General features: G+C 43.1%; 1 protein-coding gene across 1 annotated transcript in view; it reads right to left on the bottom strand.

Moving 5' to 3' along the window:
- Nucleotides 1-9,117: 9,117 nt before the first annotated feature.
- The window catches only part of npy8ar (neuropeptide Y receptor Y8a), a 28,887-nt gene continuing 22,257 nt past the window's right edge, over nt 9,118-15,747 (bottom strand). The window contains exons 2-6 of the mRNA XM_010878142.4: nt 15,037-15,623; nt 14,686-14,924; nt 14,374-14,520; nt 12,363-12,579; nt 9,118-12,218 (exon numbers count right to left, since the gene is read on the bottom strand). Coding sequence (XP_010876444.1) covers nt 12,003-12,218; nt 12,363-12,579; nt 14,374-14,520; nt 14,686-14,924; nt 15,037-15,336 — 1,119 coding nt within the window. The 5' untranslated portion in view covers nt 15,337-15,623 and the 3' untranslated portion in view covers nt 9,118-12,002. The remainder of the gene's footprint in view (nt 12,219-12,362; nt 12,580-14,373; nt 14,521-14,685; nt 14,925-15,036; nt 15,624-15,747) is intronic.

Below are 15,747 nucleotides of genomic sequence, written 5' to 3'. Positions count from 1 at the left end.
TGGCAGTCATTTCAATGGAAGGCTTAACTAAAGATCTGCTGGCGCTTAACATTCTGATTATGGCAGGTGTTGAAAGGATGGTCTTTTTCCCAGCCAAACATCTTTCTGGCACCCACCATTAATTAGTGTTTTCAGCTGGGAATGTTGAACAAGGTGTGTAAGAAGCTGCAGTATATTGGCCCTTTCAAATCAGCTGAGCTTGATAATCTGGAGCACTCTTCTGAGATTGTCTGCTTCTTTTACCTCAGCCCCTGTTGCCTGTTGAACCGCTCATTACAAACATCTGAAATCCAGCTTGACTGCCGTCTTTCCACTTATGAAATGGGTTGAGAATCTAGACCCCGCTGTTACACGCCAAACTCAGTCTTTTGGAATGTGAGTTCAATAGTTACCTGCCATTCGGATTCCCGCTATTTTGTCTATGGTACAGTCAAGCTTTAGAGCTGGGCTTATTGTACCCCTCCAACAATGAAGTTCAGAAGCAATTTATATCTGCTTTAGACAAATAGTGTGATGAACCTACTTTTTTAATAGAATGTAAGGCCCCTTGGCTCTGTCTGTGAGCCCTACTTAAGGTTTGATTATTGTGCCAAACCCATTATTAGTGTATGTTGTTGAACTTACTGCTGGTTCCTCCACCTTAATATCGACTACACTATTCTGTATGCCAGTGGTTCTCAAAACCCTCCTGGGGGCCTCCAGCCATTCAATGTTTAGATGTATTCTGAAATCGCACGCCTAAATCAGCTTGTTCACCAATGACCAAACCCTTGTCTAGAGAATTCAAGGGATTTAGTTTTTAGGTTTGAGTTTTAGGATTCATTTAGGGCCCAATGAATGTACACAGCAACTGCTGTGTACGACTGGGTCCTCAATGAACACTGTGCTGACCTACAAAACAACTTTAATAACATCCAACAATACTTTCTTATCTTCAGTCACTGTTCCTAGCCCCCTTTCATCATTTCCCTAACTCGCTTTGCCTTCCTTTCCTAGCTATTTTTCCTTCCTAAGCATCTTTTAATCTCCTTTGCGTACTGCATTTTCTCTTTCCTAGCTAGATTATATTCCTATCTATTTATCTATTTCACTGTTGCTCGCTTACCTTTGTTTAATTCACTTAGAAAAAGTACAGAATTCAATGGCTCTGATAGAAAAAACTATGGATAAATCAACAACATTGCAAAATAATAAAAATATATAGAAGAAGAACATTTGAAAAATGCATTCTGTATTCTGTATAACTGCCATTAGCCTCTCTGACCACCAGATGTCTGTGTTACACCATTAGAGGAGCAGCAGGAACCATGAGGAGTAGCAGGTGTAACAAACTGTGTCCTGAAGACGTCTTAATTTCAAAGGTTTTTTGGCCCAAGTGAGCAGATGATACTTGTCTGCTTAGTGCCGCCAGTCTGAACAGAATAATCTTTTGCCAGGAAGACGTCTCAATAAGCAGACCAGGGCCACATTCAGTTCAAAGTTTAAATATTTTTTGGAAAAATACTGTCTGTGAGTAGAGCAGGAATACATTTTAGACATGTGTGTTCTACATTCTGTATCATTTTACAGTTTACCTTAATGTTTCAGAAACAAAAACATTTACTGAACACAACTGTAACTGGCCTTGGTCATATCATAATCAATAGAGGTTGGGGGGGGTGCATGTGATAGAATCAGCAGCCTTGATTTCTGTACTGTCGCTAGCAATAATCTACCCTTTTCATAGACATGGGATGTTTTGCTTAGGCCCAAAAGACCAAGTGACGTTTTCAACTTAATTAACTTGCACAGGCTTAAGTGCCAGTACAGAAGTAAATTAGTGGCATCAAGTCTTAATTTCAGTTGATACTGTAGTCACTTACATAACAGTTTTTCAAACAAATAACATTATTATTGCTGTGGTTCAGAATTTATACACTGTATTTATGTCATATTCACCAGCAGTGATATGTCGTTAATGAGCAGTTCTGTTTGAACAGGTTTGTTAGTGAATGGTCTAATTCTAATAGGCAGAAAATTATCTGATATTCATTATGGGAAAGAGTCTGATTCATTTAGAAACAGATTCGTTTTAAACAGTTTCAATGTAATGGGGGTCCTAATAGCTGACTGAAAACTTGACATCAGATGGGAAATATCCTAGGCTACAGCTTGGTATCTTTGTTGCCTTGGAAACGAGATGCAACACAAGGAGAATTCTCTAACTGTGACGTCAAGCTTGGGATGAGTGTAACTCTTGGGAGACATCTTACTCTGACTGCTGTTACATCAAGCTTGGAATGAGTGAAACACGTGGGAGACTTCTTGCTCTGACATCTGTAACGTCAGCCTTGGGATGAGTGCCACACATAGGAGACTTCTTACTCTGACTGCTGTGACATCAAGCGTGGGATGAGTGCAACACGTGGGAGACTTCTTGCTCTGACATCTGTGACGTCAGCCTTGGGATGAGTGCCACACATAGGAGACTTCTTACTCTGACTGCTGTGACATCAAGCGTGGGATGAGTGCAACACGTGGGAGACTTCTTGCTCTGACATCTGTGACGTCAGCCTTGGGATGAGTGCCACACATAGGAGACTTCTTACTCTGACTGCTGTGACATCAAGCGTGGGATGAGTGCAACACGTGGGAGACTTCTTGCTCTGACATCTGTGATGTGAGCCTTGGGATGAGTGCCACACATGGGAGACTTCTTACTCTGACTGCTGTGACATCAAGCGTGGGATGAGTGCAACACGTGGGAGACTTCTTGCTCTGACATCTGTGACGTCAGGCAGGGCACCACTTGTCATTTCAGCCTATGCCGTGCAAAGGTCTGTGCACGGCCCTGCTAAAAATCCCCTCTGTAGGAGCAGCTGACACAATGACCTGGTCCTGCAGCCCATTAGGATGCCCCCCTAAGGCCTCTGTGAAACCCTCTAAGGACCTGAGGGCTGATGCCAAAAAGGGGCCAGGTTCCCTCCAGTCCCTCTAGTCCACAGACAGTTTCCTTGCCTCACTGATGTTCAGGGAGTGATGGTTGTCCTGGCACCTTGCTGCCCGGTCACACCTCTTCCCTGTAGGCGGTCTTATCATCAGTGATCTGGCTTACCACTGTTGTCATCATCAGTAAACTTGATGATGATATTGTAGTGGCTGGGCAGTAATTGCAGTACGGGCCCCTGTGGTAAAGGGTTTGGGTGGCCGTGTTATTGCCTGTTCTCACCTCCATGGGAGGCCCATCGGGAAGCCCGGGACTCCTGTTGCAGAGAGAGACATTCAGGCCCAAGGTCCTGAGCATTTTATTCTACTTCTTCTTGTTAGACTTGTTGGTTTCTGTAAAAGCAAAATGCCTTCATCCTCCTAGAAGCTGAGTGTCGTTGTGTTCTGTTATAAAAAGCTTCTTAATATAGAAAGTTTCTTGTCATGAAAACCTTAAAACGCCAGGCCCCAACCAATGAAGCCACAAATTAATAAATCAGTTAGACTCAGAACATCCTGCGGGACGATATCTTCAGATCAGCCCAGTTAAATCTCAAATCTGCATTCACTCTTAGTTGCTCTGGATAAGAGCATCTGGTAAGTATACTGTATATTCAATGTATCACCCACAAGGGAATGGACAGTGAGCACATTTTAATAGGATGTCACACAAACTACTCAAGTTAAACACTAATAAAGTCCCATCGTCTTAAACACAACTGAAAATACAGTGCTAGACAGGCTTAACCCCTATGAAAGGCTGTTGGATCTTCCAGTAGACCACATTTTAGGCAACGAGGGGGAAGTGGTCCGTGTGGAGAACTACGTTGAAGACCATAAAGAGCATTTTTCAACATCAAAGAATTTACATCATACTGAACTGTTCCAGCGAGGTCATCGGGTTATCGGTTCAGTGGGAATAGGAGAAATGACTAGAAATGACGCCAAATGCTTAGGAAAGCAGTAAAACCCTTGAAAACCAGTGACCCAGGCTGGCTGACTGCAGATGCAAGTTGTAGAACAGGACACGCCTAGGAGGTTATTGAACATGTCACAAAATGAGTAATTTTTAATCAGTATTTAGACAGAAAGTGTCTGAGAAAAGTGGCATGGACATAGTATATAAATAAAATAAAATGTTGGCACTTGTTTGATGTTTTCCATTGTGATTTTGAAGAAAAATTACTTGATGAATTATGGATGAGTTATCAAGAGATAATGGGGAAAGAGCAGAGCGTGGAGCCGGGGGACGAGAAGGAGAAAAAGAGGGAGGTGGGGTGAGGGAAATGAGAGCAGGAGAAAAGTAGATGGGATGATAAGAAGAGGAGGAGAATGAGGAAGGACAAGGGAGAACGAGAAGGAGATACAGAGAAAAGAGGACATGACAAGGGGGAGCGATTAGAAAAAGATGTTAAGGAAACGGCATTGTATGATTAACTTCTCTGTTTGACTTAACCCTGGTTGACATTTCATAGCTAGAGGCATCACTATAAATTGACTTTCAAATTTTTCTAATTTCAGTGTTTGTCCATGTCAATGTGACATTTCTGCACTATTTCTTCCCCGTTTTTATATAAGTGTTAGTCTTTTACACTCAAATATAATTAGGTCTCAGTCAAATCTTTGTAATTTGAGTAATAATTTAGTCTTGTTTATTTCCATCCTTTTTAATTAACTAAATACCTTTTGTTACATATACAAAAAGACAAACATACAAACCTCTTTCCAATAATATGGGACGCTACGTAAAATGCAAATAAAAAGAGAATGCAATCATGTGCAAATCATTTAATCTCTAAATATAACTGAAAATAGTACAAAGACAACGTATCAAATGTTGGACCAGAGAAATCCTATTGTTTTCTGAAATACATGCCCATTGTGAATTTGATGCCAGCAACACGTTTCAAAAAGTTTGGGCATGTTTTCCACTGTGCGGCATCACCTCTTGTTTTAACACCACTAAGTTAAGTGTTTGGGAACTGAGGAGACCAATTGCTGAAGTTTTGAAAGACTGTCTGGATGGCAATATATGTTGCTCCAAAATCTGTATATATTGTTCAGCATTAATGGTGCCTTCACAGATGTGCATGTCACCCATGCCGTGGTCACTAATGCACCCCCATACCATCATGACTGCTGGCTTTTGAACTACATGCTGATAACAAGCCAGATGGCCCCTCTCTTCTTTAGCTCAGAGGCGTCCATGATTCCCAAAAATAATTAAAAGTTTTGATTCGTCAGACCAAAGTGCTGTTTTTTACTTCTACTCAGTCCATCTTAAATGAGCTTGGGCCCAGAGAACATGGCTGCGTTTCTGGATCTTGTTTATATATGGTTTCTTCTTTGCATGGTAGAGTTTTAACTTGCATTTGTGGATGAGGCAACAAACTGGGTTCACAGACAGTGGTTTTTGGAAATACTCCTGAGCTCATGCAGTGATTTCACTTACTTCTGACAGACTCATCATCTCTGGGATGCTCTTTTTATACCATGATGTTCCACCAGGTTCTATTTTTTTGCATTACACAAAATTTCCAGTCTTTTGTTGCCCCTGTTCCAACTTTTTAGAAATGAGTTGCTGGCATCAAATTCAAAATTGGCATATATTTTTCAAGAATCAATTGAATTTCTCAGTTTAAACATTTGACATGTTGCCTATTGTACTATTTTCTGCTGAATATAGGGTTTAAATGATTTGCACATTATTGCATTCTGTGTCCCAACTTTTTAAGAACGGGGGTTGTACAATTAATTTATAAGAAATATCTGATCTGATGAAAAAATATTTTTTTTCATCCAAGGGAGTTTGTGATATATTTCTGGTTTAAGACACCAGTGAGGTAAGCAAAAAATTTAAATATCTGAAAAACCTGCTTTGACCCCTGGTGTTGAGAAGGGAGGAAGGTGGGGACTGTCCCAACGGAGTAAATGCCCCAACGTTTATAAATGTAAAACATACAGTAGTTGATGTAATATTTCAACAAATAAAATGCAAAAATGAAATGGTGATTTGAATTTATGATTGAAAAGATCGTGTCATCACCCATATGTCAGTGATTCATGTAAATCTCCTAGTTAGCTTGATTTGTTCGTTATTGTGAGTTACATTTAGTGCTGGCTAATATTAATCATCTGCTAACGGCTGGGTGGCCAGTGCTCTGTGCCTTGCTGACAAGCGTGCGAATCCCAACCGGAGCAGGGACTGAGTTGAGTCGTGGGTGTTTGATTCAGATATTCCTCTCAGCTCTCTCTGCATCACTCACACACAAGGTTGTAACCACGCAGCCTGAATGTTGCTGCTGATGATGTGGGCTGAATCAAGTGTCCTCAACTGCTAATCAACTCTTACGCTGCTGTGGCAATACTGTTTCTATTCAAGCATCGCGCCTGACAGGGCGACAGACCGGGATACTGAGTGCAGGCATTCTCCATAGAGGGCAGAGTGCAACCTGGAAATCCATAGGGTAGATCAACAGGCGCAACAAACGGATGAGAGGTGGGAAACACGATGAGGTCGACACGTGACCGATGTGCTCCGAACGTAGACAAGCACATTAAAAACAAGCCATTTAGCGGCTCGCGGGAGTGCAGTGGAGGCAGGCGGGGCAAACGAGCTCTGTGTTTGTACGTTCTCCCAAATGACCTCCTTCCCCTCTCTCCTTCACGCACGCATTTACGTGCGCATCCGCCGTTTGCCCAAGTGTCCCAAAGCTGAGGGAGATAAAATGATCCTCTTCCAGTGACTTTGAAATGACACAGCCTTTATAAGCTAGACATATTTACTCCACAGGCAATGTAATCTGCTCCCTGGAGGTCTACAGGAATTACAAAAGGGGAGGGAAAAGGCAGGAGGGAACAATCTCTCGTCACACATCACAATGCTGTTTTGAGAAGCCCTGATTCCTCCCTCCATCCCTCTCACGTTCCCAAAATCCTCCTCTGACCTGTGACATTACAGAGAAAAAGATCAAGGGAAGTTTAAGAGGAGAGCTCCAATGTTTAACTCATCCCAACATACACAACAAAAATCCGTACTCATTTGTAGATGCCAATCCTAGAAATAACATTCAAACACAGAGATTCAGGTTGGACACTTGTATTCAAACACTTCACAAAGCAATTCAGTTTTTAAAAATCAATAGGGATTGTATAATAGAAAATAATGATGATATCTGAAAGGAATGTTTAGTTCACAGGCTACATCTGCTCAAGGCTGTTCTACGCCGATCAAATAACAGAAGATGAGACAAAAAAAGAGGAAGATAAAAGTTTTTAATATAGAACGTCGAGAATCAGTAGAGAAGGTGGTGTTTACAGGTTGTACTGTCCAATGATTGGCCGTCGGCTCAGGACTATGAATCAATTCATGACATCTCTATCAAGCTGGGTTACTGCGTTTGCACTGGAAACCAAAGACCATTCTAAACAATCATTTTCTGGACCAACAACACACATACTTCTATTAAAAAACATTCACGTAACATTCAATTCAACCATCAGTTGAATCACAAATACATTTTTGTTTAAAGTGCTTTTAAAAAGAATCTCAGTACACTTGGAAAAAGAAACTCTGTCTTGACGCTGCAGTACAGACACAGTCAAACGCACACACATATAGTATATACACACGCAGTCACACACACACACACACACACACACACACACACACACACACACACACACATACAAACATGTATTGTCCAGATGTCTAGCCCACTGTAGGGTCATTAGATGAAGCTCTGTTTACTGTACCTGTAATCTTTGTGAAGTTCTCTCTGTATATGAGTGTGTGATCATTAGTAAGGGCAAACACACTTAGGGTGGTGATTATGTGCAGGCACACATACACAAACACACACAGACACACAGAAGAACATTCGTAAATGCATGATGATTAGTGTTCAAACACAGTTTAGATGATGGTTATATATGTTATGACTCATACAGCTTTAACCACCTGTTGTCTCTTTCCACCAAACTGTGTGTGTGTGTGTGTGTGTGTGTGTGTGTGTCAAATTATGCAGCAACATGGGTCAGCCTACAAAACACTTCTCCACATTATACAGAGTTAATGAAGCAGCGGGACACCAAGGCAACGGAGCATCCAAAACCCAACATTCACAGTCACTCCAACTTCACACCACTATGTTTGCACCTCTTCTGTTCACAACCCAGATTGTCTCCTCATCCAGCTATGATGGTTGAGCCTCCTGCCGTAAAATGGCTGAGTTGTCAGTGTGAGCCGCTGCGCGCGTGGGAGGGTGGGGGGCTGGGGGGCTGGGGGGAGATGGACGGGGTGAACCTTGGAGTTGAGGGCTTAAACTGTGGCAAGGAAATTGTCTAGAGACGTCGAGTCATATTTGTCATGTCAAGTCGGAATGATGTTTTGGGGGCACTAAACACTCTACCCTTCCCTTGAGTGGGAGTTAACAGCTGGTGGCAGCTCTGTGTGCGCTGCGTTTTTCTGTGTGTCTGTGTTCTCTGTATATGTGCGTTTGTATAAATGTGTGCGCGCATGCCCACAGATAAATGCCAGATTTAATCCGGCTGGAGTTTGTTTTACTTTGCATGTTTCTGAAACCTGAGATCGATGTGATCATTTATAATTTCTCGGACAGTACTCCTTCAATCTTTCTATGTAACACTGCAGCACTGTAGTAATCTTGCAGAATGCTGAGAGATGGAGATAGATGAGGGCTGAGAAAGGGAGACTTTTACCCTCTGGAGGCTGAAGTGCAGAAGATTCCCCCAGGAAAAACCAGGACCTGGCTGTCATCCTTTGAGCCTTTCTGATCTACAGCCTCATCATTTCTGCTTCAGACAACTCCTGTTGGGTTGTCATGCCAACCAGTCTGGCTAATGTTACTTCACGGTGTCTTTTCATCATTGTAACTGTCTGGGAAGTTTGAACCTCTTCTTTTAGTTTCCCATGTGCTCTCCTAAACCCCCAGTCATTTTGACTTGCACAGGAGCTCAGTGAGTATCTAATCTAAGAGCATTGAACATTAACAGTATAACCAGTTTTTTTTTTGTAGAATAGAATAGTCAACTAGATATATTTAGTAGACTAGGAAGTTCAGCAAAGAGCTACATTAAAATAAAAATAATAAAGCAATATAAACACTGCACACATGTTTTTTTTCTTTTCTTTTTTTTTTTTTACAGCAAATGGATATCAGAATTTATTTTCTACCATTAAAACATTGAAATGGCACAAATTGTTTGGAGTCAGTCCTAATTTTGGTGACCTGTCCCCTGACAGCTGTCTCTTCCTTGTTTATTTTAGAGAATGAAAAAACTTCAGTGATCAGACAATTTCATCATCTAACAATTGCATGTAAAGGAGATCTAATCAAACTTCTCTATATTGGAAGGTCTGATTAGTGAACAATTTTAACCATCATACTCCCATCTGTTCTATTGCCAGAATCTGTCCAATACACCAAAATCATCAACAACTGTGTGATTCTGAAATGACCAGATGTAGACCAAGATCAAACGTTAAGAATTATTAATAACCCAATTTTAAATAGCAGAAACTGAATAACTGTTCCCGGGTTCCATTTAAGAAATCACATCACCTCTTAGGGTAACTTCCTGGGGGCAGGTGACAATGAGAAGGGGCCAATGTGATAGTTGCTACGTTCATATGTCTGTCACAACAAATTAGCAGACGGGACGTTTGCTCAATGGAGGTCACTGTAGAAAGGGTCAAAACCTTTACCTTCCTTTCCTGAAATGGTCCAACTACACTAACAAAGTAGTTAAGAAAGTCTTGAGCCTCTTCAATTTCAGATGGCTAAAACAATTTGGAATGTTCCAGAAGATCCTCACTACAGATTGAGAGTAAACAGCAGGGATTGTATGACTGCCTGGTATTTACTGCCTGGTATTTACTGTCTGGTATTTGCAGCCTAGGATTTACAGCCTGGGATTTACAGATGCTTATTTGCAGCCTGGTATCAATGTTTTACTATCCTTGTGGATAGTATATAATATTTTCTGTAACACCTTCCCCTAACTCTTCAGACAAAATGAGATGTATTTTCCTCATGGGGATTGGGAAAATGTCTCCACAAGGTCAAACTTTCCTTGTTTTACTATCCCTCAAAGATTTCTGGTTCACACTAGGACAGTAGAGGTTACAAAACGTACCCTGTTACCCTAACACTAACTTTAACCTATTTAAATCCAATTTTTCCTAATCCCACACCCCAAAACTAACCCTTATATAACCCCAAAAACCTTTATTAAAGTGAGAAATACCTAAAGGTCGTCACCTTCCCTAATTTCCCATGGGTTACTGGGTTACTACACTGTGAAGAATAGTAACATATGTATACACACAGACACACGAACGCCACAGTAAATTTGGTAATTCAACATTTCATACATTTCATACATGAAGGATATGGTTGGATCATTAAAACTTAGAGCCAACTTAAAACAACAACAAAAACAGTCAATAATAAAATGAATTGCAGATGTACAATATCAAGCTGGATGTCAGAGTTTTTGCAGTCTCACCACAAATGAAACACAAGATAGAGAAGAAAAACATCTGCTTCAGGAATCACACTGAATGTTTGTTTTTTTTGCTTTATAAAACTAGTAGATCTTTTTAACCTTTTTGTCGAAAATATAAAAATCATGGAATGTATATTTAAACAGATTTTCCTTCCGTTTTGTACAATCGTAAAGTTGATGTGGATTCATTACAAAGATATACAGTGGCCAGCCTTCCAAGACAAACACCAGCCAGTTTCCAGACAGTCAGTCAGCCAGACATAAAGCCAGGAGACCAGCCAGACAGTCCACCAGCCAGTATACCAGCAAGACAGTCAATCAGCCAGACATACAGCCAGACAGTCAGTCAGCCAGACAAAAGCAGTAAACCAGCTAGACAGTCACGTCAACCAGACATAAACCCAATATACCAGCCAGACAGTCAGTCAGCGAAAACTTCCGCAAGTAAACCAGCCAGACAGTCAATCGGCCAGACATACAGCGAGCAGCGAGTAAACCAGCCAGCCAGTCAGTCAGCCAGACATTCCGCCGGTAAACCAGCCAGCCAGTCATCCATCCAGCTGTGTGTGTGGTCTTTCTGCAGTGCATCAGCAGCACCAGGACCTCCCTCTCAGCCAGCCTGCAGCCTCCCTGCCAGACACAGCTGTCAGTCACCCGCTACCCACTGGCTCGCTGTTGGACGCACAGCACTACAGGAAGCACCGCCACCGCATGGGTCCATTATTCCCCTCTCCCTCTCCGCCTCCGTTTTCCTGTCTGTCTCTCTTTCTTAGTCTGACCTTGCTGATTGCTAAGCAGCTTACACATTGTCCTACAGTTGTCACACATCACCAGACTGGGAGGGAAGACTGTGGGTGTCAATGGGTTTATTCTCACGTTACAAACACCGCTGTCTTATCAGCTCAAGACACCCTTAATTTCAGAATTGTCTGTCTGATACACTGTCTATCTCACTGACTGTCTATCTGTTCCGACTGGCGGGAAAGAAGCTTAACACCCAAGGATGACGCCAAACTCTGGTGACGGCAGTTCCTCTGGGTCAAACTGTATTGGCTTAGAAATACACAGTCACCATGGAAACAGAACCCACGCGTCCCTGCGTCTGTCAGTCTTTCTGTCTGTCCAGCTGTTTGCTACCTGGCGAAGCTGCTTGTAGCGCTCTGTCCATGCTGCTCCGTCGATAAGCTGTATGGATCTGTTTGTTTGCTTTTAGCTAAGTGCATTCATTAGTTCTGTATACTCTGCTCATTCTGCAATGCTTTGTAGGAATTCAGAAATCGACCGATCATCATGGAGACTAGAGCCCACCAACTCTGCCTATCCTGTCTGTCCATTAGCATTTGCTTTTCTCTGCAAACAATGTCCATTAGGGTTTTCTGTCTGTTATTTAATTGCTTGTTATGAACTTTATCCTTTTTGTTTATGTGCTGTCCGAAAGCTATACATAATATGTAATGTCAAGTAGCTCTCAACCATTAGCTTTAGCCATTAGTACTGTAGGCAAGCTGTTAGCTACATATGCTAACACTGGGCTCTGCCCGTGGAGGGGGTACAGCGCTCATCGACCCCGCCCGGTTCAAAGTTGACATCTTGGTGATCCCCTCACTGCCGACGGTGGATAGCGGGAAACTCTCATAGCTCTCTGGTGCCCCCAAGCCACAGTGGCAGCGCTGGAGCTGGGTCTTTAACTCCCTCTGGAAGTTACTGTTCAGGAAGCCGTACACCTGTGTGCAGACAGAGATTTAATGCAGAACACCAACACTTGAATGTGTTTCATAATTGCATTTTAATTTCCACTACATTAGTGAATCCAGCAAGTAGCATTCTGTTAAATCAATTTAAATTCAGCTCTGTTAAATTCCACTCACCACCGGATTGACGCAGGTGGAGGCCATCGCGGTGAGGTGGCAGGCTGAGAACACAGCATCGTGCTGGCACGCGGGCAGGACCTGGTGGTGCCAGTCGAATATTGTGTTGAACACATTAAGCGGCAGCCAGCAGAGGGCGAAGGCGGCTACAATGGCTGCCAGCATTGCATTGATCCTCTGCGCTCCTCTGGCCTTGCGGCTCCGCTCCACCACATCCCTGAATGGGGGAAGCACACCAAAGGAACTTGAACTTGGCACTCATACCGCACATTTCCAATTTTGGTTCTTAGTAATGTCTGTTTCTTAGTAATTTTCGTACGTATGTTTTTTTCAATTCTCTTAGATGGTTTGGGATGTATACAACACCATGTATTGAATAGTTACATTTATATTAAATAATTAACACATTATTAACTATTACTTCATTTATTAATTGAATTAATTCACGTGTTCATCATTGGGAATTCATAGGTTACTGTCCTGATGCCTTACACTACCCGTGTCTGAGTAAACACACAATTCATTTACCTCCAGCTTGGCCCATTATGATTTATTTTCAAAGCACTGTTCCCAAAAACTCTGCAAGGGAATATCTTTTCTATTTCATTACATTTCTTTGTGTCATTCCTAATTGCATCTAGTCACTGCTCATATAATGACCTCAGGTTGCTTTTGCAGGTGCCCGAACTGCCAACAGGATTTTCTAGACATCGAGCAGGAAATCCCTGCTGACAATGCGCCCCACCTCCCTGGGCAATGCTGCCCAATGTGCATCATCCATAAGGCTTACTAACCACTCTAGAGCTAACCACACATAGTCTAGTGGTCGGTTTGCTGCTGTAATACAGCATATTACCTCTGCACAACCGAGGAACCTTGGTATTTCATTTGCAAAATGTAGTTCTTAAAACACGAATCCATTAATCTAAACTATATCATCACATACAAATAAAGCACCAGTAAATGTACACCAGTAATTGGACTGACGCCAGTTATGAATGTTTTTCTCAGTTGTAAATACAGCATGACAACAATCGCCAAATGCATTTTTTAACAAGTGTCAGTCACTCATTCACTCAGTAAGAGACATTCGCTCTTCTTGGCCGGCTCCGCTTACGCGATTTCCAGGGAGTACAAGAAGCAGGTTGGTGTGTGTGGGGGGGCGGGGGGGGGGCAATAGCAGTATGTGTACTTCAACAGATATGATAGACACAGAGACAGCCAGTGAGGACCTGTATGTCTAGAATAGGATGGAACATTCGCCCCTTTATGAGAACCAGAAAGTACCGACTGCACCAGCTGTCCTTGCCTTCGGACATGGTGTGGAGGTCATCAGGACAGATGACCTCACAATGCTATGAAAGGGCCAGGGACTCACAGTGCCCTGGAGTTTTTAAACGAACTTCACATCTTCGTTGTCCAGGGCAACGCTGTGAAAACACCAGTGGTGTCAATCAACTTTCTACCAGTGGACAGTTTGTTTTAATCGTGCCTTGTTTGAAACCCGGTGCTCCCTCTGGGGGTATTATGGAGCAGGCTTTCTTTGTGGAGAGAGAAGACACAGCAGGGATGCTGCCATAATCATCACGTGCCAGAACTAGAAATGCCTCTTTGACAGTAATTGGGCACAGTTGGCGACAGTAATCTCACAAACTGGGAGAAATGAGGTCAGCAGAAGCATGACCCGGGCAACCTTGTGGGGGAAGTCAGAAGCTGTGTAGAGGCCACGGCAGGTGATTTGGGAAATTATCCAAAACATTCTGTTCTTTCAATGCTCCTAAATCTTTCATCAGCCAGCTGAGCTGAAGCAGGAGCTGTAGGTGTTTGGAAATACAACCCGTCACACATTTTAGAACTTGAACATGGCCTTCATTGACCTGTTGTGGACAGTTATGTTGAAGAAAAACCTGGTAGTTATAGTTTCCTAATTTTTGTGTGTGGTGTGTCTGGGTGTGTGTGTGTGTCTGTGTGTGTGTGTGTCTGTGTGTGTCTGTGTGTGTGTGTGTGTCACCTGCGTCGACGTAACCGTAGGAAGATGCGGAGGTAGCAGAGCAGCACCAGCAGTAGAGGGAGGCAATACTGGAACAAAAGCAGGGAGGTTGTGTAGGCCAGGCGGTGTCTTTCTGACGGCCATTTCTCCATGCAGATCACATGGTCTCTGAAATAGAGAGAGAGGGATGTTCTGTATGTATTGTACTGTACGTAGATGCATTCCACAGAAAAACAGTGGTAGGTAGATGGTGATGCTTCATGTGGCACACATCAACTTTACGATTGTTCACATGTCAAATTCACACACACACACACACACACACTGACTCACCTGAAAGGATTCGCGGGCAGGGTGAGATTCTGGAAGGGGTATGTTGTGATGTTGTAGGACAGGAAGGGGAGGGAAATGAAGCAAGCGACCAACCACGTGAGACCTACGGCCAGGTAGGAGTGACCGGCTGCTGGCGACCAGCCAGTCGGGTGCAAGATCAGCTGATGGCGCTCCAATGCAATCAACACCAGGGAGAATATAGACACGGTCACTGACGTACACTGTACGAACGGAGTGACCTGAGACAGACCGGATCAGACCAGAACACCGTATATTATCAAACAGTCACACACACAGGCGCAGGAAATCTGGATCATCAATGTTCCCTTAAACAAAATGGTGTGTTCTCACCTTGCAAAGTGCCTCCCCAAGAACCCAACGGTCCATCAGAGTGTAGATCACGGTGACTGGCAGACACACCACACACATCAGGATGTCCGAGCACGACAGGTTGGCGATCAGAATGTTCGTGACGTTACGCAGCTCCTTCTGCCGGCCAATGATAAACACCAGGCCCACGTTGCCTAGCAACCCCACCGCGATCACCGTGCTGTAAGCCACAATGAGGAATGTGGCCCCGCCCACCGAAGGTGGGCACTGGGACCAATCAGGGTTCTCCCAGGTGCCAGGGGAGCTGCTGTTATTGGTCATGTCGGAAGGACGGTTTGGGGTCTGTTTGAGGTTGTTAACTGTGAGGGTAGAGACTGAAGGTGATGGGGGCTAGAGGGAACTGAAGGGGATATAGAGGGGTACAAGTTGACAGGGTACCCAAGCAGTTATAGTCCTTCTATACCCTCCTCGGTTTTCCACCTCCGGTTGGTCTTCATGTTGCTAGAATCTTTCTGATTGGCTCTCCGAGTTTGCTTATCACTGTTATTGGAGTAGCCCACTGCCTCAGTCTCATGGAGACACTGGCTTGGCTCAGATTCAGCTCAAATCTGTAAAGCAGGGAAGACAATTGAAAATAATCTCAGAATCAACAGTATTATATAGCAGAGGAGAAGAGAAAGAACAAAATTGTCCATCCGTAAGATCAAAAACCATGCTAAGAAGATGAAAGAA

This window comes from Esox lucius, chromosome 14 (genome assembly GCF_011004845.1).
Source record: "Esox lucius isolate fEsoLuc1 chromosome 14, fEsoLuc1.pri, whole genome shotgun sequence".
Lineage (NCBI taxonomy): Eukaryota > Metazoa > Chordata > Actinopteri > Esociformes > Esocidae > Esox > Esox lucius.
Note: the sequence above shows the minus strand (reverse complement) of the source record. Positions and strands in the feature narration are given on the sequence as shown.